Genomic DNA, 23,841 nt, shown 5'->3' on the forward strand with positions numbered 1-23,841 from the left:
GGAAGGATCTCTCTGAATGTGGTCTCAAAGCAGCACGTGCAGGCAGAATGCCATTTTTGAGATGTGTTTCTCTCATAAAATGAAAGTAAAAAGCACAATAAATTCTGCTTAGTGGGCAAATACTTTAAAAGTATAAATTCTAATTATTACAATAAAAGTTTTGAAAATAAAGCAAATTAAATAAAAATTATCTTTCTTAACCTTCACACAGATGTAACCAAAAAGCCCAGAATTAGCATAGAAATACTTGTGAATGAGATCATTAGTAAATTTGAATACTAGTAAAGCAGAGAACACTGTTATAACAAGCTCAGAAAATCAGAACTAAGTGTTGGGGGAAAGAGAAAGGTAGTAGTAATTAGAGAAAAATGTAATTGCTGTCCAGTTCATTCAGAGAATTCCAAGCAGCTTGCTAATATTTCCTAGGGAATAACTGTTCTCCCTATTTCATAGAGAACCAAATAATTCACCCAGAATTTTTAAGTAAAATGTTCAATAGGAAATATTTTATTCACACAAAATCACTAATCCTCATAAATACTCAAGAATTTAATTGGTAGATATTTTAAAAATAGAAAAATGAAATTCATGATTTCATCAACACAAAGAGAGACTAATAAGAAGCCAAAATAGATTCTGTAACAAACAGTTGATTTTCCCTCTAAAACAAATAACAGTCATAAACTTTATTTCTTGTACAAGAATGAAAATATTTTCACACTGCTTTCTGCAGGATATCTTAGTATACAAAAGATAGATGATGGCCAGACCTCAACTGCCTATAATCCTACAGCCTAGCATCTCTATCTCTTATGTATTAATCATCTATCTATGTATCTAGTTATTTATCAGTTCATTGATTATTATAATGTTGGACTTATTTGTTGTGCACTATTTTATTTGGAGAAAAGCATGTGAGCAAAATGCGTTTCTCTGTTTAGATATGAAAATCACTGATTATGTATAATCATTTAACCCTAAAACAATGGGACCTAGAGAAAGTAGGATTACCCAGATTAAGCAAAAATGGATTTTAGACTTCATTTCTTTAAGCTTCCTATTGGTCACTTCTTATACCACATTGCTCTGAATTTCATTTTAATACCACTTTCACTCATAATCCATGAATGTATCCTGTTATTTTAGTCTAAACATATTTCAGCATATCGTAAGAGTGAGGATGAACAGATCTCATACATCATTTTATTACTCAGGGTTAAATTTCCCTTGTATTTATCAGAACATTTTCTAAATATTTCTATTATGAAATTCATTGGCTTTTGTTCATTCCAGGTACTCCTTCACATTTTTATACTTCTGAAAATTTCTATTTAGAGTTTTTGAAATGAATCTTTACATCATACGATACCGTCTTGTATAAAATTGATTTTACATGTCATCCAGATTCATCCTGTCAGTTTCGTCACACTTTCTAGAACCACTTCTGATTTTTCCTTAACAGTTCGGAATTTCACAATGTGCCTTAAATAGTACTGCCATTCAAATTTAGGTTAGTGAGTATTTTCTTCCTTTTTTTGAATAAAGTACATGGCTGATGTTAACTTTGGGAAACAAGAATTTTAAGTTGCGTGAATGGAAATACTCCACAATGGTTTCTATTTGTACTCAGAAAACTTGATATATATCAAGTTGAATGATTATATTAACTCATATTTCTTGACAAATCATGAATATTTGAAATCTATGCTATAGTATGAGAAAATTAAGTTTATATGATGATGCGAAAGGTTTTTCTCTGTATTAGACTAAAATTAAAACATTAAAACTACAAGCTCAAATATTCATTTCTCCTCTTTCAGTATTCAACTTTAGAGTTCACAGAACTCTCACCAGAATGACATAAACACAGCCAAGATGACTGTGACAGCCAATCATCAGGCTTCAGAGGTAGCCATCTTTATTATAGGTAAATTGCCGAACAATGAGATGAATTGTTAGTACTTCATAAATAGCATGGAGAGAAACTGGTGGCTTTGCACCAGATCAAATGACTATAGTCATTTCTTTCTTTTTTCTTTAAGGTTGTACTTATTTCGAAGGCAAAGTGATGAGGAAAGGGGATGTGAAAAGGCACAGAAAAAGAGGAAAAAAATAGGCCTTCAATGGCTCGTTATTCCCCGAATAACAAAGTCCAAAGTGGGCACAGACCAAAGCAAGGAGTCTTGGCATCTAGGCATCTCACTTGGACTTCAAGGACCTGAGTACTTGGGTCATCGTAGCCGCTTTTCCAGGTGCCTTGCCAGGAAACCAGATTGGAAGCAGAACAGATGGAACGTTTATAACAAAATGTGAAGGAAGCCAAGGCTATGAGATATAGCAATCCAACAAGCATTACATCATGGAAGGGGAGATGTTGAAAAGAAAATTAAAAATCCTTTGGACACTATTTAATAAAAATTTTTAAGAAAATTTTCCCTTGTTACTTGACAAGGTGATGTGAATGATATTTATGTGTCAAAAATCAACATGGATATAGCATAATATTTTTTAAAAAAATATTTATTTTTTATTGAAAAGGTGGATTTATGAAGACAAGGAGAGACTAAGATCTTATGTTTGCTGGTCACTCTCCAAGTGGCTACAATGGGAGGAGCTGAGTTGATCTGAAGCTAGGATCAATAATTTTTTTCAGGTCTCCCACATGGGTACAGGTTCCCCAGGCTTTGGGCCATCCTCAGCTACTTTCTCAGGCCACAAGCAGGGAGCCAGGTGGATAGTGGAGTAGGTGGGACATGAACTGGAACCCATATGGGATCCTGATGCTTACAAGGCAAAGATTTGGCCACTGATCCATGATACCGGGCCCATAGTACATTTTTCCCCTTAGATAAATATCATTGTAACTTAAGCTGCTTCTTGCAAAGCCAGCAACCCTTATGAGTGCTGGTTCAAATCCTGGCTGTTCTACTTCTGATACAGCTTCTTGAAACTATGCCTGGGAAAGCAGCAGAGGATGCCCAAGTCCTGGGGCACATACACATTGTTGGCTCGTGGCTTTGGCTTGTCTATTATAGCCATTTAGGGAACGAACCAGTGCATAAAAGATATTCATATTCTCTCATTCTCATTCTTATTCTCTCTCTCTCTACTCCTCTCTCTCCCTCCCTTCTGTATCTGTCTCTTTCTCTCTGCAACTCTGTCATTTACACACATAAAATAAGTCTTTTAAAAAAAGTAACACATGTTTGCTGTTCAGTGGATATACTAACACAAAGCATGGAATTTAAACAAAGCATCAAGTCAAGTTATAGTTTAAATATTTGAACAATCAATACTCAGATTCTCAGATTCTAAGATGTGATGAAATCTAACTTTTCAAATTAACATTAAGTACAGGAATTTGTGTTTAGCACATCAGCAAAGAAACCTTCACATCATCTCAGAATATGTAGATTCAATTCCTGGCTCAAGCTCTTCACCTTCCTTACCAGTACAAATCCTAGCAAGCAGGGGCAAGGGTCTAAGTAATTGTGTGCTGGCTTCTTCAATGGGAGACCTGGATTATCTTCACAAATCCTGGCTCTAGTCTGAGCCTGGTCATCACTATTATTGATCGTTAGATTTTGATCCTATGAATGAGTCCTCTCATCCTTTCTCTGCTATTCTCGCATGCTATGTCTTTCACTCTGGCTGTCTCTCTCCCTGCCAAATATAGTTTTAAAATAACATTAAGTCTTTTGAATCTATAATAAGGTGATTCACATTTTATTATCTCATCTATAAATTTAAGAGCACAGGAATCCACAACACAGCATGTGCCATGGGAAAATAAAGCATTGCCAGCCAACATTGTAAAAACTCTGAAACCTGGAAATGTTTCTTTGGATAGAAAACTTTCCATATGAACTTTAAGACTGCTTCCAATTGTTAAATTCTAACTTTAAAATACAGCCAACAAGTGAAGTGAAATTAACAAAACACAACTCAAAAATTCTTAAGAGAATAAATCTTAAATTTCTAAAAAGACAGAAAACACACTTAGAACTCAAATTAAATAAAAACAAATACACATATATGTGCAATACACAGTGTCCTTAAACAATTGGGAATTCTATGTCATTTAAGTTTTACCCAGTAATTTACCATGCCTCCTGTCAATCTCTTAGTTGAACTTACCATTTAGATCAACAGAGAAAGTAGTATTAGAACAAACAGGGAATTAAAAAAAAAAACAAAAACCAAACTTACTAAAAAGAACTCAATTTTTTCAACCAGAAGAATATTATTAGGTAAAGTTATTAATTATTCATTCCCAAATTAGTATAATCTTGGGTAACTCATGTCTCCCATCACAGACTTTTGATGCACAACACTAAATCTCAAATGCCTAAATCTAAGAGCATTTAGAAATTGGATATAACCTTAAAAACACTTAATGCAGAAAAAAAATGCGTTCACTACTTAGCCATTTCCTGGGGTTTTCACAGTGTTACAACAATCAAAGTAATAGATTTTCAGAAAAAAACCTCTAATATATAAATGTTAAAATTGTCTTTTTCCCACTTAATAATGAAATCAAATGAGCAACATATTTTAGGAAGTTTCTTCAAAATCCTGACCTACAACAGACCCGTTTATTAGGCACTATGTTTCCATAAATGCAGATTTAAAAGTCCTTGGTATAGTATCCCCAATATCCACCAGTGATAGGGAATAGAAATTTAACATAGCATTCATTTTTATCTAAAAATTCATTTTTATCTAAGAATTGAAGCCTCTTAGCACAACCCCATTTCTTCCTTGTCTGTCCATATTTGTGATGGTTTAAAACTTTAAAAGTCTGCATATTCTAGCTTATTCCCATATACTAGCATTGGTTGAAATACTATTATGAATTGTTAATATTTGACAAAAATGCAGATGTTACATATAATCTTTGCTTTTTCAACTTTGCACACATCACTTTTGACTTTGGGTCTTCCTCTAACACAAACTACAAGACAGGTGTAAAGATTACCTGATTAGCTCTGAAAAAGAAAATTTACAAGTAAAGGTAGCTATTTTATCATGTTAAAAGTACAGAAAGGAAAAGTATATTTTATCTCAGTAGATATTCCAAACTCATGGAATATTTAAAATCCGCTAATGGGCTTTTAGAAAAGCCTTCCATAATTGTAGGTATTATGCTCCATTTATCCATTATATTTTTCAGTTGAATTTTATTACCATTTATGTGTATGTTATCACATAGATGGCTGCAATTTTTTCTCTCCCAAGGCCAACCATGTTGGGTATGTACCCAAATTTATCCATTTTGTAAAGCTTAGAAGAACAGTTACCAATGCAGACACAATTAACTTAATTTTTTATTTCAGAAACAATTTATGTTTCTTTGCTATCTGTGATGTGGGGATTTTCCTACCTATTCCTTCTCCTTGATCACCAATGTATTTCTAAATAATTTCACTGATGTCATAACATAGTTTTTATGGGTTCATTTGTTATCATTTAATTCATATCCTATATAGAGGAATTTAATCTTTATGATTAAATACATGGCAAATTTGATCAGAGTAAAAGTAAATGACAAGGCCAGAATACTGTAGGTGTGTATATTTTGCAAAGTGTTAATTCAAAGGTGGTGATAATTATTAAATCACCTGTAATTTGTTACTGACTTTGTGGAGCTTGGCTAGGATTACAGAGTTGTATACAATGCACTACAGCACCACAATTGCTATTACTGTCTTCGATTTGCAAATTAAGACACTAGAAGTTGGGTCCAGCACAGTAGCCAAGATGCTAATTCTTTAATCTGCAAATATGAGTATCCCACATGGGCTCTGTTTCATGTCCCAGCTGCCCCACTTCCCATTCAGCTTCCTGTTTATGGTCTGGGAAGATAGTAGAGTATGGTTCAATGCCTTGAGACCCTGCACCCATATGGGAGACCTGGAAGAGACACCTGGTTCCTGGATACTGGCTTCAGATTAGCTCTGGCCACTGCAGCCACTTGGGGAATGAACCAGCAGATGGAAGATCGTTCTCTCTGTCTCTCTCTGTAAATCTGCCTTTCCAATAAAAAATTTAAGAAAAAATTAAAGAAAGAAAAACTTAAGAGTTGAATTTGCCTAGGGATATATAATTTAACCAGGAGATGACAAAATAAAAATTTGAATATCAGACTGAGCAATGCCAGAACGCATTATATTTTTGCTATACCATTCTTACCCATATCAACACCTTCTTTATGACTTAGATTTAGGGCAAGAGTAAACAGTGCATTCTTTATTCCATGGGCTGTTATCTTCTTTTCAAATCTGAATTATAAAATTTACATTCTCTAATGTGCATAAGTAAATGTTGTGTGATAAAAATAGTATTTTTATGAGTTATCCATATTATAGGACTGTATGCACTGAGAGAATGGACTTTTCTAGATTCTAATCTTTATTGTGCCCCATGAGAATGTGTTCTTACATAGGAGAGACTTCCAAAATTTCATGGAGACAATACAGATTCAGATGATACCATGACAACAATGTACTACAAATTGTCATCTTGTTCTACTTTTGTTGTTGCTACATAAACTAATTTGGTACATCAGGTACAATGCCATGTATAAAATTCATGGCTTTTGTAGGCAGGAAAACTCAGGAGAGCCCCTGGCTTCATCAGTAGTTAAAGCAGGATCTTTGCCAGTTCCTAACATCTTTCACACTCAAGTTCCTAATATGTAAAAGATAAGGAAAAACTATTCCAAAAGTTGTATCCATCCAAGATAGGTTATTGTGAACTTTAAACAGAGAGCATTTTGGCTATATTCATGCACGATGCTCAGGAAGTTAGGAGTATGAAACATATTCTCAATTTGGGATATTTTCAGCTTGTTGGCTAATAACCTCATTATAAATAGAGTCATCTCTACAAAGGGGTACTACAGTGCACCAAATAATTCTAAACTTTTTTGGATCATATCTTCCTTTACAATTTATGTGAAATATAAATTTATTTATTTAAAATGCAGATGTCAAAAGAGAAAAGCACATAAGTGGAGAGGGGAAAGAGAAAGAAAGAGAAGCGAGAGAAAACAAAAGAGAAAAAAGAGATCTCCAATCCTTTGGTTCACCCACCATCGGGGCTACAACAGCCAGGGCTGTGGCAATATGAAACCAGGAGCCAGGAGATTCACCTGTGCTTCATACTTGAGTAACAGGGACGCCGGCACACAGACCGTTTAACACTACTTCTGTGGAAAAATTAGTAAGGACTTGTGTTGAGAAGTGGAGAAGCTGCAATATGGAATGCTGGAGTCACAGGCAAAAGTTTTACTTGCTACACAACAATGCCAGTTTGTAGGTTAGTCTTTGCTTCCAAGGGGAAATTATATAAAAGCTGATATGAATGATTTGTCTGAGTTAAATCAAATACAATAGGAGAAGATGGCTTTTCGAAAGCTCCAAAGAAAGAGGATAGGACTTTTGAAGAACAACATAATAGAACATTAAAGTGATTGAGAAATTGAAAGAATTTCAGAAAAGTTGTTGCAGAGAACAAAGTCCCTGTAGTGAAACATCAGAACTTCCATAACAACTTTGTCAAAATTAATGGGGTTGCTATGCCATTGTGCCACAGAGGATTGAGCCTCTACTCACAATGCTGGAATCTCATTGGAGTGCCAGGGCTAGTCTTGCAAGTTTGGTTTTCAGTCTAGCTCCAAGCGAAGGCACTGGGAAAGCTTTGGAAGATGGCCCATGTAGTGTCTTTTGTTGATCATGTGGGAAGCTTGAATGGAGTTCCAGGTCCTGGCTTCTATTTGGCCTAGCCCCAGCTTTCTAGTTCTTTGGTGAGTGAAGCAGAAGGTGGAAGATATTCTCTCTCTCTCTCTCTCTCTCTCTCTCTCTCTCTCTTATTCTCTCTCTCACACTCTCTCTCTAACTCACTTTCTCTCTTCCTGTCATTCTGTCATGCTACTTTTCAAGTAAATGAAATCAATCTTTACCAAAAAATAACACCTGATTTGATTTGCAAATGTATCACAAAATTGAATTTGGAGTGATTCAACTACTGCCTTCAACCCCCAAAAGACAGTCAGTCAAGTAAAAGGTAAGACCTTTATAAAAATTAATAACTCACCTTCTTAACTAATGATGCTTGGCTAGAGACAGAGAAGGCAGACGTACGTGAAAGGAAAGCCCTGTTTTTGAAAGCAGGAGGAGCGTTTGCTGCCTTTAGAGGGAAGGGACAGTTGTGCTGGGAGCAGCCGTACAGCTCACACAGTAAATGAGAGATAAAGTGAAGTACATTAGTGCACTTCTTGTTTTTGAGAGACACAGAAGGGACAAAGGGTGAGAAGAGATTAAAGAGATAGGGAAGGGTTGGGGGAGACAGTGAAAAGAAAGAATGCTCTCATCTTTTCCTATCTTCTGATTAACTCAAAATCCTTCAAAAACCAGGTCGGGCCAGAACCAAAGTGTCAAGCTAGGAACACAATACGGAGATCTGGTACCACTCAGAATAACCCAGTTCCTCGAGCCATTCCCACTGCCTTTGAGGGTCTTCATTAGCAGGAAGCAGTAAACAAGAACCAGAGCTCAGAACTGAGCCCAAGTAGCTTTTACATTGGACTTGAGCAGCTTAAATAGCATCCTAACACTCTCCCTGCGAACCTTGGTTTTTAAACATTAGGGGTCAGCAGAAGAAAATTTAGATCCAAAAAGTGGATTCAAATTTAACAATAAAATAGTCCCTTTTATTATTGTATTATAAAAATTAGTATTAATTGCAAATAGTAACTTATTGTGAATAATAAATGCATTGCTATTAACTGCTAGTAATCAGATATTGTCATGATTATTGCTATAATTAGTAATCCTATATTAATAGTGATCATGAATTTATCACATAATTGCAAATAATTAGCAATACAAGTTTTTGTTCAATTATAATCTGAATGTAATAATTGAACAATGAAATTAGAATTTTCATCCCCTGCAATCATTTAACACTTTTGTAAGTTAGAAATAGTCAATGAAAGTTCACAGATAATTCAAATAGTTTATATCAAAATCGCAAACATGAGATGTTTATATATCAAGTAAATTAGTTTTGTCATTTCTTTTCAGATATTATTTGAGGAAATTTCAGTTTTTTTCTTGCAAAGAGTACATATTAAAGATATCTCATTTAGAAAAGGTAATTTTCAAAAACACAGAAAAAAATTTTTATAGGAGTATTTATGTATTTTCCCGAAAGGTAGCACAAAAAGAGAGAGAGAGAGAGAATGAGAGAGATTATTCATCCAGTTCACTCTCCCCAATGACTAATAACAGCCAAGGGCCAGAAAGCAGGCCAGAGCCAGAAGCCTGGAGTCCCATCTGGGACACCCACCGAAGTGGAAGGACCGTCTGCTGTTGCCTCCTCAAGTGACTTAGCAGGAAGCTGGATTAGAGGTTCAGCAGAGAGCATATGAACCCACACTCTGATGTAGGAAGCTGACCTCATAAACAGCAGCCTAAACACATTGTAAGACTGTTTTCATTACTGACAGTTTGAACATAATAGAGAAAACACATGTCAGAAAAATTGTTTTTTAAAGCAAAATAAAGATAAGCACACAGAAAAATAAGGCTAATAAATTTGATTAATGTCATTTATCCATGTACTAATATGCTGATCCAGCTATGCTGTCAAATGGAATTTTACAACTGCCTAATAAAAAAACTCACATTGTGTGTGGGGGGTGTATGTGTGGGGGTGTGTTCATAAGCAAATTTTAGGAAAATATATTTCCCCTTGACCACAATGAAGTGTCAATAGCTTCAAGTGCAAGAATATTACATAAACAAAATATAGCTAGTATATGAATTAAAAGGAATCACAGGCAATCAATATATAATCCTCTCAAATGCAATTATTTTGAAAGAAATATGATGCTCATCAATATTTTGCTAATTTTCGTTAGCTACATACCATGTAAAAGATCTGTATTAGATATATCATTTTCTCTAAAGTTGTGTAGTATGTTTTATCATTTACAGATTAAAAACTTTTAAACTTACAGTGTATTGTAGCTAAGAGGAAACAAATATTTTAAGAAACTTAGCAATGTTAACTATACTTATTGAAATAGGCTGAGTTTGTAATGTCACTGGTAATAGTGAAATGGATTAGGTAGAATGACTATTAGATTTGTAACAGCTTGCATGCTAAGGCTATATATGTGTGCATGTGTGTGTATGTATATATATAGTAAGAGCTTACATGCTAAATGTGTATATGTAGCTTTAGGAATAGCAATATAAATTTACAAACATTTATACATACATATGTTTCAGAAATAGCAATAGAAATGAATGACAATGTGGAAATACACTGAGCCTAGAATTTTAGAAACCAAGCTTTTAGAATTCAGGTAATACAGGAGTATTTTTCTTCATTTTATTGTTTGATGTAGTCCTATTTGCAAAGACTGAATGGAGAAAGAGTATGAAACGCTTCTGTATCAACAAAGCAAATTGTAATTCATGGTTGGGTCTACATAGCCAGGTAGAAAAGCACTTTATATAGACAAAGTGGAATTTTACTTTTAAATAAAGTAGCAAAGTACTTACACATGAAGATTTTACATCTGCCCTAAAGACTGTACCATCAATGACACAGGATTACAGTAACAGAAATCACTTACTGACATACTGGTTACATTTTAGGAAAATATACATAGAACTTCTGCTCACAAGATGCCAATTTAGCATGAAAAAAGCTAAATGGATTTAGGATCAATATAAGAATTCAAACAATAAATTTACAAAATTAAAGTTTTGGGAAATGTTGTTACTTTCTGAAACAAGTTCATTTTGTGTCAACTACACTGTTGGGTGAAATTATATACATTTGAGAATAGAAAATGTTTTGTAAGAAAAAAAAGACAAATCTGTGAAACTTCCTGGAATGGTCATATGCCATTCACTATCTAGATTTTTACATGTATTATTTCATTTTAACTTGATTTATATGTGTATGTCTGTGCCATGGTTTGTGTGTGTGTGTTCATTTAACCAATGAGCACATCGACACTCCTTACGTCTCTGAAGACTCCACATTTCCTGTTGATGCAAATGTAAAAGGACAATAATTTCATAGTGAACCGTTTCATGTAAAAGCAGAACCCAGACTCCTGTCTGTCTCCCTTAGCACACGGTATACTTGCCTGCCCTTTATTAAAGGACATTCCCTGACTTAAGGGAATAATCCAGCTGACCTTTTAAGCTAATCAGGGACTCAAGAGTCATTTGCTTCTCCAATAGATAAGAAATGCAATTGCCTGCACTGCCCTGGAGTGGTTTGGGCAGGGGAATTCCAGTATCTGGACAGAATGTAACTGCTGCATTCATATAACCGCTAGACCAACGAAAGACCTCCTAGCCGTCACCTATTTCTAAGAGCATAGTATCACTGGCCAAAGGGAGGTCATGAGCTTCAACAATCAATTGGACACTAGCACAGAAGTTAATCACACACCAATCAGGACCAATTTTAACCTCTAACTCCTCCTAAGCAATAGCTGCCTGTCTCTTTACTTGCATTTTGTTAAAAAAAAAAAAAAAAAAGAAGAAGAAAAGAAGAGAAAAAAAACCTGCTTTCTTCTACCACTCCAATGTCAATGACAGACTTTCTGCACATTCAGGGAGAGGATCCAATTTGGGCATTCTACAACAATGCTTCCAACTACCTCGGCAACATCAATTCCCATAAAGGCAGTTAGAACTATTATTGCCTCTCAGATCCACCCGATGGCTGGTGAGGCATGCTTTGCTCCAGAGAGTATAGAACTCTGGATGAGATGGAAAAGCAAGGGCGTCTAAAGGTAGAGAAGATAAAATAGACAGACCATGTAAGTGACCAGGAGGCAGGGCTTATTGTACAGATGCTGGAACAGTGTTTGAAAATTTTCAATGTATATTAAAATCATCTGAGCAGGTTTTAAAATTAACTATGACTAAGTCTCTATTCTGAATCAATTGATGAAATGAGAACCAAAAGTGCCTGAGATGCAGCTGATCTACTAATATCATATGCTCAAGCACAGTTATATCTATGAAGACAGACTTATTTAGAAGTAGAATCCTTACAGATATAATAAAGTAATACATCTGGAGATGAGATTATCCTGGATTCAGACCCAAAGCCACAACTGGTGTTACTGTGTAAGAAAAGAAAAAAAAAAGGCGGAGGCGGGGGAGATTTTACAGCAACACAGGGAAGAAAGCGGTGTGAAGGAGGAGGCAGAAAATGTTTTGCTCACAAGGTGGAAGAATCCACCATGGGGGAAGGGGGAACCCAGTGCCTATAAAACTGTATCACATAATGCAATGTAATCAATAAAAAATAAATTTTAAAAAATTTAAAAAAAAGAATACCTGGGACATACAAACACACACAAAAAGGAAAATGTTTTGCTCTTACTAGCAAAGCAATGCCGATGACAAGCACAAGCTGAAAGAGGCAAGGCCCCGAAGGCTCTGCCAAAGCATCCCTGAACTGCTGATGACACCCTAATTATGCAGTTTGGTCCCTACCAATGTGGAAGAATAGTATGTTTTTTCTAAAGCTGTGGTTTGTTGTGGTAGCCCTGAGAATCTCTCGTTTGCGGGCAACTGTGAAATCACAGAGCTTACATCCTCGGATCTTGTTTCAGTAGAATAGTGAGGTGTCTTTCCTTGAATACTGATTTCTTGACTTCATCTGAAGGGCAACCTAATGCGATCTTTGATGGAGAGGGGTGCTGTCTGGGAATCTTCATCAGCATTAAGCACCTCAGGCAATTGATATCCTCAACCACGAAAGTTGGGAGAAGCTCTATTAGGGAATCAGAAAGCCCTTTTAACCATTTTTGTTGGTGGGTTTCATTATTCACCACCCACACTGGTCCAGTGTGTTCTAAAGAAGAAACTGTAACAGATGACAGATGCAAAAATCAGGACACTTGCCTTAAAAGTTAACAGAAAGGCAATTTAGCAGAAGCTTGAATTACATTAATAAACAAAACAGAATATTCAAATATAAAGGTATCAAAGAAGGGAAAACAATCCTAAGCCAGAAATATATCCGTGCACAGCAGCAGTTTCACAATTTCTTTGGTGTGTATCCCTTCAATAAAAATTAGTATTGTCAAATTGGAAAATAAGGAAAAGATTGGGGAAGAAACTAAAACTTCAAATTTGAAGCAAGAGAGAACCAAAGCAACTACTTGTAAAAATAGAAGATTATTATTCTCTTGATATGTCATTGTACAAAAAGTGAATATCAAAAACTTTACACTTCAGAATACTGGTGGTCATTTTGAAATTAATGGAATATTGGGAGAGGTCAATAAAAATGTTAAAAATATTCTCCCAATTGAAATCTTAGAAACTATGGACAGATAAAGGTTAATGTAAAACTCTGACAATAATTGTAGGATAAGTGTGTCAAAATATTTTTATTCAGTATTGGTAGAGGTTGCTATGACACAAATAAAATAAAAACATATTATGCCAGCAAATTTAAATTTCGCTGATGCATTTTCATAGAAATAAATCGCCACAGTGCTATAAATAGGGCATTTCTGTAAATTTTTCAAACTTTTGAGAGGTAGTCCCATGATATATAAGAATATCCAAAGTTTAGGTGACTGAGTATAGTTCATTTAAAACTTTATCCACGGAATGTTGTTTTTGCATCAGTTTAATTAAGAACATTTTTCTTGGCTTCACAAAATACCAGTTTTTGTTATACAATTCGATACAAGTGTTACAAAATCTTTGTAGAAGACTAGCAGATGCCAATAGTATCCCTATTGTGGTGGAAATGCATTCCAAGCTATAAAACTGTAAAGAGGCTAAGAATTGTTAGAGAACCAAGTCTATGAATGACAGTCTGGAATGGAGTGAACCCCGTCCATCTACAAAGCGAGTTCAAACAATTTCTGCAAAGATGAAATCAAATACATTTCTATTTTGGTATGAAATATTTTTAAATCCATGCCTCTGTTTTATGATGCACATTTCCATCAGTTTTTTCAAGATCTCTCATACCTACTTTGAGATTGTCAGCAAGTAACTCTTTTAAACGTATTTATTTATTTTAAAAGCAGGAAAAAAGAGGGGCAGTAAAAAAGCAGGACAGGAGAGAGTGAGAGAATGAAACAGTCTTCCATCTCCTGGCTTATCCCCCAAATGGCTGCAATAACCAATTCATGGCCAGGATGAAGCCAGCATCCAGGAACCACCCTTTTGATCTCCCAAATGGGTGATCGGGATACACATAGCAGCTGGTTAATCCATTGGGTCACAACATTACTAGCCTCTTCAGTTATCTTAACAGATATACTCTGGTTAATGTCAGATATGTACTGAACCAGTATTAATGGGCAGAATTGTTATGAAGGTGGATATTGGTTCCACAAGAAAACAATATTGTGACAACTGAGCTGCCCACCAGTAGAATTAAAGAATTTGAAATTCCCAGTTTTTACTTTTCCTGAAAATACACAATTAATGACTAGATGAGCAACCCTGGAATTAGTTTTAGAACATATTTTTTCTACTGGATAAGGTATGTATTAAATTTCACCTCAATTAACAAAATCAGTGAAAAAAGACAACTAATGGTGAATGAGACCGAGATTCAGTGTGTGTCACATCTACTAATGTATTCTGCATCTTTGACACAGAGCATCCTGTGCTCCAGTTATTTTGTTTAACATTTAAGGGACTGAATGGCTGGTTTTCAAAAATATATTCTAAGTTTCTAGGCATGAAATAAACCTTTCCATAGTCATGAGTACTAGTGGGTATGTTTCAACAAATTTGCACAGGAGATAATAAAAAAGTAGGAATGAGGTGGAAAAGTTACAAACACATACGTGTAGTGATAGAATTATAGCTATTGCACAGTACTGTCTGACTTATCTAATATCCAATATTAAGAACACAGAGATACCATGTACCCTGCCGTTCTGTAGGGAACAACAGTGTTTAGAACAAGTGTTTGTAAAATGTAAGCATTACAAAATTCAATTTTGTAGAAAAACCAGTGGATCAACCTTTATAGAGATCAAGGGTCAAAAGGAGGAGATTCCATGAGAATTGCTGATTAAATTGTGAAAGTGATGAGGAAATGTGAATCAATGTATAAAGGCAAGTGAATTATTTTTAGACAGGTTATAGAGAATTAAACTTAAATCTGTATCTCTAACTGCAACAGTTTTAACAATTTCTGAATACTTCAAGTATTTCTTGGTCACAGATTTATGCATACTTTAAAAATACAAGTTTGATACTATTTTGGTACAAAACAGTTTTCTTTGAACATGATCCATCTTGTTCATGAAGAAGTATAAAAAAATTGTTGCAGAATCTTCTAGCAGAATTAAACAACTATAAACTTGATCAGTGCCCATGGCAAACATAAAAATTTTATGATGCTTAATAAAATTAGATATTAGTAAAATCTACGTTATTACAGTAATGCCATTTAACGTAACTACTCCTTTAAAAATTGCAGTTTTTCATCTTATATTCAGTGAAGGGATAAGTTCAGTTATAGCAAATACACTGTATCTTACAACTTTACCAGCATGATTACTGCTAACACAGTTTCTCTGTCCCCTTTTCTCAAGTTAATAAATTTTACTGAAAATAGCAACCTGAGTGGTAGATGTAGGTTTCTGAAATGAGTAACATATTTTAAGAAAAATATGTTTTTGACAACTTGCAGAGGAAATAGTACTAACAATGACCTGTGTGAATGGTATATTGATATTTCACAAAATTTGGCTATATTTTGGAACTAAACTATGAATCATCTAAGAAATCATATGCACATAGCTGTTTGTGTGCTGGGAATCTTGTGTACCACGTTTTGAAAGTTAATGATTAAATTTAGTGTGATGCCAGGAAGGTAATGATTAAGCACATGGTTTCATTTTAAAGAGTAGCCTAAATTTTCAAATAAACAATATCCAAGAGAAAGAAAAATCAATACCCAAAACCCATAATTTTCTTCTGATTTTATCACACTTCTCCTGCAGTTACTTTTCCTATTCTGCTTGTCTAGTGAAGACACTGTAGTTTGTTACTGCCTTTTCATTCCCAGTTACATATTTCAGAATCAGGTTGGTAAGTTGATATTACGTGAGGGATATTAACTGGCAAGCACCACATTGGGACTTCTCTCCTGCAGGAGATGTTAAAACATTTACAGACACAACATGAAGATCTATTAGTTCATTTAAGGAAGATGTTCAGGGTAACACAATGCCATTGCCTTTTCAATCTGTACACCAAAAAAAAAAAAATTCACTTTGAAATGCTTGGGGTTTAGCTACAAGCTTGAATGAATCCACAGCCATAACTTGCTACTCATTACTTTTATCATTTCACACAAATTACTGTCTTTTAATTTCAATTCTTTTACTAATTAGTTAATTAAATTTCAAGCCCTTTGTTTTTTAAAATGTGGATGATTATGCTTTTCATAGATACGTTATAAACATTCAAAAATAAATTACTTCTCTGGCAGTTCCTAAAATTTATCTTACTACCATCTCACAGATGTTAGCAAGTATATGAACAAAGTATTTAGAACATTATTTGAATTTTAGGTTCTTCCTGCCTCTCTTTATACAAAAGAATAATTAATCAAAGACCTGTTAGAAGTTCTTTTTTGCAATGAGTTGGTGCTTTATTTCCCAAATGCATTTTATTTTTATGACATTTCTTAGCTGACTTGGGTCTCTAATTCCATGGTCTCTTTATATTTCATCTTCTCCTATTGTTCATTAGCTTTCTGTTTTATCCTAGATGGATGAAGTGTAAAACAGAACTAGAATCAAGTTTTACTTAAAAAAATGTAGGGCAATCTACTAGCAAATATTATCACCCTTCAGTAAAATAATCCCAGGCAGTGCAAAGCAATGAGGACACATTTTTCAACTTGTTTTCGTGCTCAAGGCCCAGATACTCTACTCAGAAGATGTATATAATTCATTACTTATTGTGTGACTCTTTATTGCCGGCTACTTCAATACATCTCTTGCTTTTATCATACCAAATAGTGTGAATGATTTTATCTATGCTTTATTCAAAGGTTTTAAAACTAAAATGAGTAATGGAGCTTAATTTTACAGCCTAAGAAAATTCTTAAAAAGAAAGGCTGCGGCAGTAAAGATAATGCGTCTTCTAAACAGAGGCACAGAAATCGAGGGGATAAAAAAAAACTTAATATTCCACCTGTTAAGGATTAACATGTTAAATTATTAAAATGTAAACAGAAGTGTTTTATATTTTTAATAAGTGTTCTATTTAGGCCTATGTTGAGGACAAACTTTTTTTCACTGAAATTTCTGAAATCCTTAGTTATAACTAAGACAAACCATAATTCTTAGAAAAAAAATCTTTTTTCTTCACTATGTTTCACTAATTATTGAAGCAATTAATATTGAGACATTCTGATACAAAAGGACGAATGAGAGCAACTGCATTTGTAAATTTCTGAACAAGCAAATGTTACTATTTTTCAAAGGAGGAGAGTCAGTGGAAAGTAACTGGGAGTTCGGCAACAACAAAAATATTCTTAGGTCGATGATAATGTCAGGCAGAATCATGACAATAGACATGCACCCAGTGATTTATGAACTATGTAGTCTCAGCCTGCACTATTTATTGTTCCAAGAACAGAACGAATACTTGCCAATGAGAAACAAATCTACTTCATGTCACCTCAAACCTAATTTAGTGAGCTGTTCTCTTTGATAAATTCAAACATTACAAACATAGGAGTAATAATTACCCTTACGTTATCTAGCCCCCAACACAACCTGTCACATATGGATCCGATAACTTTACCTGAGGATGCTGATTTCTGCCACGCACATGGGTTATGTTCTAAATGTGTTATGAAAGCATACACATGTGTCCAAGGACTGTGCTGAAAGTTAACAAAACCTGTGCCTTGTTGACATGTCTTTATACATACGGGACCAGCGGGGTTTAAAGGGGGTTATAATGATAGAATGTTCTATCAGAGCCAGTGTCTGTTAGAAGCACATTTCACTGAAAACTTACCACATGACGACATTTCATCTGTATGGTCTCCGCAGTCATCTTCCCGGTCACACAGCCACGCTCTGGGAATGCAACGTCCATTTCCACAGGAAAACTGGTCTACCTGGCATGTTTTGGCTACAATGACCAATTAACATACAAAAAAATCTGTTTAGAAGCCTTTTGAATAACATTAAGGTTATCCCAAAACATGCAATATTTCCTTTACAATATAAGATATAATATACAACATAAGATATTGTATATTATAATATATATGCATAAATATAAGATAGATAAGACAACAGAAGATATTGTCTCTGTTAAGAAGAAATATTTAAAATATAAGTTTTATTTGATCTATCATTAAGCCCAATTACCTGCTATGCACTGCCATTTAATTAAATTAACTTCTAAGAGACAAGATGTTCAGTAATCCTCATGCAATTCCATAACTGAAGCTATGAATTCATTATTGAAAAAAATCTCCCCAGCATATGTTAATGAATGAATGGTCAAATAAAATTGCATCTAACTTATAATTAACAAAAAAGAATTTTACATAACATTTGGCAATATATTAGGATGACCATAGCTATTATACAGAAGGAAGCATTCATTGTCTGTGATAACTGTGGTTTTCCTGTAATATTTTCAGCTATAATAATTTCCTTCCTGATCTCTAAATATTCCATAAACAAAATGAAAATGCAAAAAAATCATTTTCTGAAATATGTATTTAGCTTGAAGATGTTTTTTGAACTCATTTTTAGCACAGTTATATTTTTAAGGTTTGATTTTTTTTAATCAAAGAATATTAATGAACTTTGCTTTGGGCTCTCTACGGGGTTCCAATGAGCACAAACATACAACCTTGCATTCTGTGTGTTAGCCAAAGGCAGAGGTTTAAGCTTATTCAGTTTAAGGGTGATCTTCTACAGAGAATTCAATTCCAACTTGCTATTACAATCAGGTCAAGCTTTGAAAGCATGAAAACCTACATGGATTCACTGCTTTTTTCCCCAGGCATATGATAATTATGAACCTAGTTAATTTTAATATTTGATTTTTCTTTCCCCACGCTCCTTTCCACACTGCCTTTTGTTACCCTAAACTAAAAATCTGTATGTGTCAGTATAAATCCTCTCCTTCAATTACAAAAGAAACTGGATATATTGGGAAGAGGGCACTCAGACTATGGATGGTTTTGAATAGGTGGGTTGGACACATGACGAACTAGGTTTATGTTTCTGTAGTTATCAGTGAAACTTGGCTTGACAGCCTTATTTACATTAAATTTATTATTTTATGATACAATTCTATAGGCTCTGGAATATCCCTTCTCCTCTTCTGTTGCCGTATTAAGGTGGACTTTGTCAACCAATAGATTCTCTCAATCATGGAGCAACAAAACCAACAACGCTCAGCTACCAAAGCCATAAAAGTAACACCCTCAGAACATTCTTCTCTACACCACTGTCTCTAAGGCATCATCAAAGGACTTCCCCCCTTCTCTGGGTGCCAAGGTAGTTTGTCATGAAGAATAGTCCCCTCTCCCTCCTTCTCTGAGAATGCTGGAAGAAAAAAAAAATGCTAAAATATTTTCACACCTATTTTCACACATGACTCTCCCCACCCTAATCAGAGGCCCACACGGGCATGCATTTCTCTCAATTACGTAAACAATATTTACAATAAAATGAAAACGAGCACTTTGCATACTTCATTATAATGAACTGTTTACACGTTTTTTCTTTAGGGTTCTCTCTTAAGTCCTTATCAAAAGGTATTATGCGCCGTTCCTTACTCTATTGCCAATGCCTTGACAAATATTTATTGAATAGATTTATGGGGGGAAAATTGCAGAAGCAAAATAGGAAATTGGCTGCCTACAAGAAAGGATTTTCTTATACAAAAGTCACAATCTTAATGGCCATAGTCCACTAACTTCAGTAACAAAATAATCTCCCATTGCAAATTCATTTTGTCTAGGAAACATGTCCTTGTACACATTTGTATGTTGAAACAGATAAAAAAGAATACAGCAAGGGAAGTGGTTTATGTGAATTTTCCATTTTTCCATTGGGAAACAATCCTTATGTGATTCCTAAGTGATTTATTTACTTACTCTGGTAAAATGAAATGGAAGCACTTTGTATAGATTGTAACATGGTTATGTTAATATGGTCACATGTCACAGATTTCAATAATAAAAGGTTTTTTCTTTTATTTTTCATTCATTTTTTACAGATATATTTATGTTAAAGGCTGACTGCGAGAGAAAGGTAGCAAAGCATTAAGATAAATCTTCCACACATTGTTTCAGTCTTCAAATGGTCTGGATAGCCAGAAGTTTGCCGATTAGAAGCCATGAGCCAAGAACTCATCCAGGTCTCCCACATGGCTGACATGTGCCCCAGGGCTTGCACCATCACAGACTGCTTTCCTTGGTGCATTATCTGGGAGCTGGTGCAGATGCAGAGCAATCAGGACTCAAATGGGTTCAATGATTTATGATCCAACTTCACAAATAATGGCACAATTTATACCCTTACAGAACTGTAACAAATGCACAAAAAATGTGCAGGGCAAAAAGCTACAAGCCTTTCCAATAGAAAGCCAGGAGCAAAATCAAGAGTAAAGAATTGAATTTCTTCAACTCTAGGATTTTCTCTTTCCATTAGCTACTCTGTTGGTTTCTCTAGTAGACAGACAGACACACACACACACACACACACACACACACACAATGTTCATCTTGGAAGGCTTAATTTTTTGCAAAGAAAGAAAGCCTGTATGTTGATCTAGTTGCTGTTAATATCATCTTTTAATCTATCTAACAAGGACATTTCTAGTAATGTCATAACCTGTATAATAAATTAAATATTTTTATGTGATGACAATCTAACTAGAGGTTCAAATATTTATTACAGTGGAATAGAGTATATGGTAATAGAAATAAGCTTTGAGGTCTTGGTGTGCCACGAAGGAAACAAACCCTACCTCACATAAACAATGTGTCACGATCAGAAAACATTTCACAAAATAATCCTATAAGTATATTAGATAAAATGTGTACATTTTTGTAGGTGGAAAATAAAGACCTTTTCTTCTGATTTGGCCTTTATAACACAGTATGTTAACACACTCCACATCCGTTGCCAAATAAGATTTAGCAGGAACAAGTCGTGTACGTGTAGTATATCAATAGTCAACCCATATAGAGAGATTAAGCGCCAAATTACATTGCAAAGCAAGAACACGCCCAAGAATTTAAGTAAAAGATAATTCATACTCCAGCTTTAGTGTAAAGACTCTGAATCCAGTACTACTTTAGCAATCTGATCATTAGAACAGGAGAAGTTCAGCTTAGATACAACCACTGACCTGTATTTTTAACCAGAGTAACATTGCAAGAGAATTGTGTAGAGCTTCAAGTAAATCTTTTTATCTTTAATGTTTATTTTTCTAGCTGAAAGAGTTATATAGTGAGAAGGAGAGAGAGAGAGAGAGAGAGAGAGAGAGAGAGAGAGACGAATGAACTATACCTGAGCAGGTTTCGTTGGATTCATCTTCATTGCTTCCGCAATCATTAGCTCCATCACACAGCCACCTCTTTGGGATGCATCGATTATTGTGGCATTTGAACTGATCATCAGGACAGCTATGATTGACTAGAGACGATGAAGAAATAAGCTTATTTATTTAAAATTGTACACAGTGTGATTATTTCAAATTATAGCTTCAAAATCCAGGGATTGGCACAGCACAATCAGTGTTGCAGCTTCTGTAATTGATGTCTCAGATCTCATAACAAATATTAATAGTCTAAACTGTTTAATTGTAACAGTTTTATAAAGTGGACTGTATTCATTTTTTTTTTCATTTCTTTGTTATTTGCTAACACTAGGGATTTTGCCTTTATCCTCTGGAATATTTCAGAAATACTAAGAAGGCTAACTTTTTTTTCTGCTTCCCACAATGTTTCTTGAGACTGGAAAAAATGTAAGAAAAAAACAAATTGCTTATGACTGAGAGTTGAGGCTAAATATGACAACTCACACACTTTTTTATTAGAAAAATCATGAGTTTCCTCTCCATGGGAAACAAATAATCCTGCAGCCACAGTATTTCCTAAGGATGACACCAATCTTCCTGCTGGAAGTTCTGCACCATTAAGGATTAAACCACCAACATCTAAGCAGAGCAGACTTTTCAATAATTTTTTTCTTGTCCTCTTGTGGTTGAATACCAAAATGAAATGATATGTTCTTCAATATTACCTTCAAACTTTCAACATTCTTTAAAGTAATTTTCCCTAAAATTTCTGCCTTTGATAAAAATAAATGTTGAACTTAGTTTTACTTGGCATTTACACAAATTGTTTTACTATGTTGTTACATAGGGAACGTGAAGTCAGTTATTAACATATATTTTCCTTAAAGTAGCTTGGGCAATGAAATAGTTGTACCTTTTTTAAGAAAGTTTTTGTCCACCTCAGTGGCAGCATGATGGACTTGTGAAAATTCACGAAAGACATCCACTGTAAGACGGAAGGGGTGAGTGGGGAGGGGAGTGAGAGGTGAGACCCCCCTATTAAATCATGTCATGAAATAAATAAAGAGAAAAAAGAGAAAGTTGTTATTTGTGCATAGTAGAAAGAAAAAGAAAAGAAAGGGAAAGAAAAAGAAAAGCAGGGGGAAAGGCTTAAAGTCCTTGGCATTTGAACATGATTAACATTTTCTACTGACTTCATGGACCTGAACAAAAATAGCTGCCCAGCAGAAATAAAAGTCATCTGATATATTAGAGGGGCAACATTTTCAGGTGCTAAGATTATGCAGATTCACTTCACTAAACCTTAATGAGGACCTTTGAAATTTTCATCAATGAAGGAAATGAGAAATTCAAAAATAGTCTCCACGTTTTGAAATGAAATGTTAAAGGATAACAAGGTAGGATGACAACAAAAATTAAGGTCACAGATTATGAGAGTTCACGATCAAAAATAATTCCACAAAATTGCTTATGAGATGTCAGACACATACTACTGCTTAAAACCACCAAATGGTTAGAGAAGACACTGTAGCACTGTTCCTAAACATTCACTCATGCATATGCTATCTGCAGTGCTAGATAGACTATAAAGACACTGTGACATGATGTAATATTAATACATTAGCTATATCCTGTATGTAAGCATATGATTGCAATATTGTGCAGCAAGTACTGCAAGAAGGAAATTGCAGACGAATGAATAACTTCACCTGTGAAAAACTAAGAAGATACTTTCATCATCTGAAAAGTCTTCCCTATAAAGATGTTGTAAGTTTTGCTCCATTTCACTGACTGGGAACAGCTGATGCAATGCAATAGGGTAGGCATCAATGAACAGAGACAATCCCAGGCCTGATAAAACTGGGTGTAGACAGTCTAAAGGCTAATGAAGTGCTTATTGTACCAGGAAGCCTGCCCTGCATCTGGGGGCATTCCAAACTTCTGAAACAATAGGCTGTACACTTTACCAAAGAGCCTCTCTGCATGTCTTCCACCCACCTCAACAGGTTCCCACTGGCATACTGCACCTGTCCCCAAAGAGCAGCTTAGGAAGTAATTGTGCCTGCTGTTCATATGGAGTGAAGCCCACTTTCAAATCTCTGGCTTCTACCCCACTCTATTTCTGGCACTCTATTCCCAGTCTGTCCTTATTTCCATCCCTCAATCCCTGCCCAATTCTATTCTTGGTAAATAAGTCTTCTTTGCTTAGTGAAAAGGAAAGAAATATGGTTTTGAA

General features: G+C 34.9%; 1 protein-coding gene across 1 annotated transcript in view; it reads right to left on the reverse strand.

Annotated features, from left to right (window-relative positions):
- LRP1B (LDL receptor related protein 1B) overlaps window positions 1-23,841 on the reverse strand; it is a 1,366,825-nt gene that overhangs the window by 635,587 nt on the left and 707,397 nt on the right. Inside the window, exons 19-20 of the mRNA XM_058664204.1 lie at window positions 21,596-21,721; window positions 18,069-18,185 (exon numbers count right to left, since the gene is read on the reverse strand). Coding sequence (XP_058520187.1) covers window positions 18,069-18,185; window positions 21,596-21,721 — 243 coding nt within the window. The remainder of the gene's footprint in view (window positions 1-18,068; window positions 18,186-21,595; window positions 21,722-23,841) is intronic.

The sequence above is a fragment of the Ochotona princeps genome, chromosome 5, assembly GCF_030435755.1.
Source record: "Ochotona princeps isolate mOchPri1 chromosome 5, mOchPri1.hap1, whole genome shotgun sequence".
Taxonomy (NCBI): Eukaryota; Metazoa; Chordata; class Mammalia; order Lagomorpha; family Ochotonidae; genus Ochotona; species Ochotona princeps.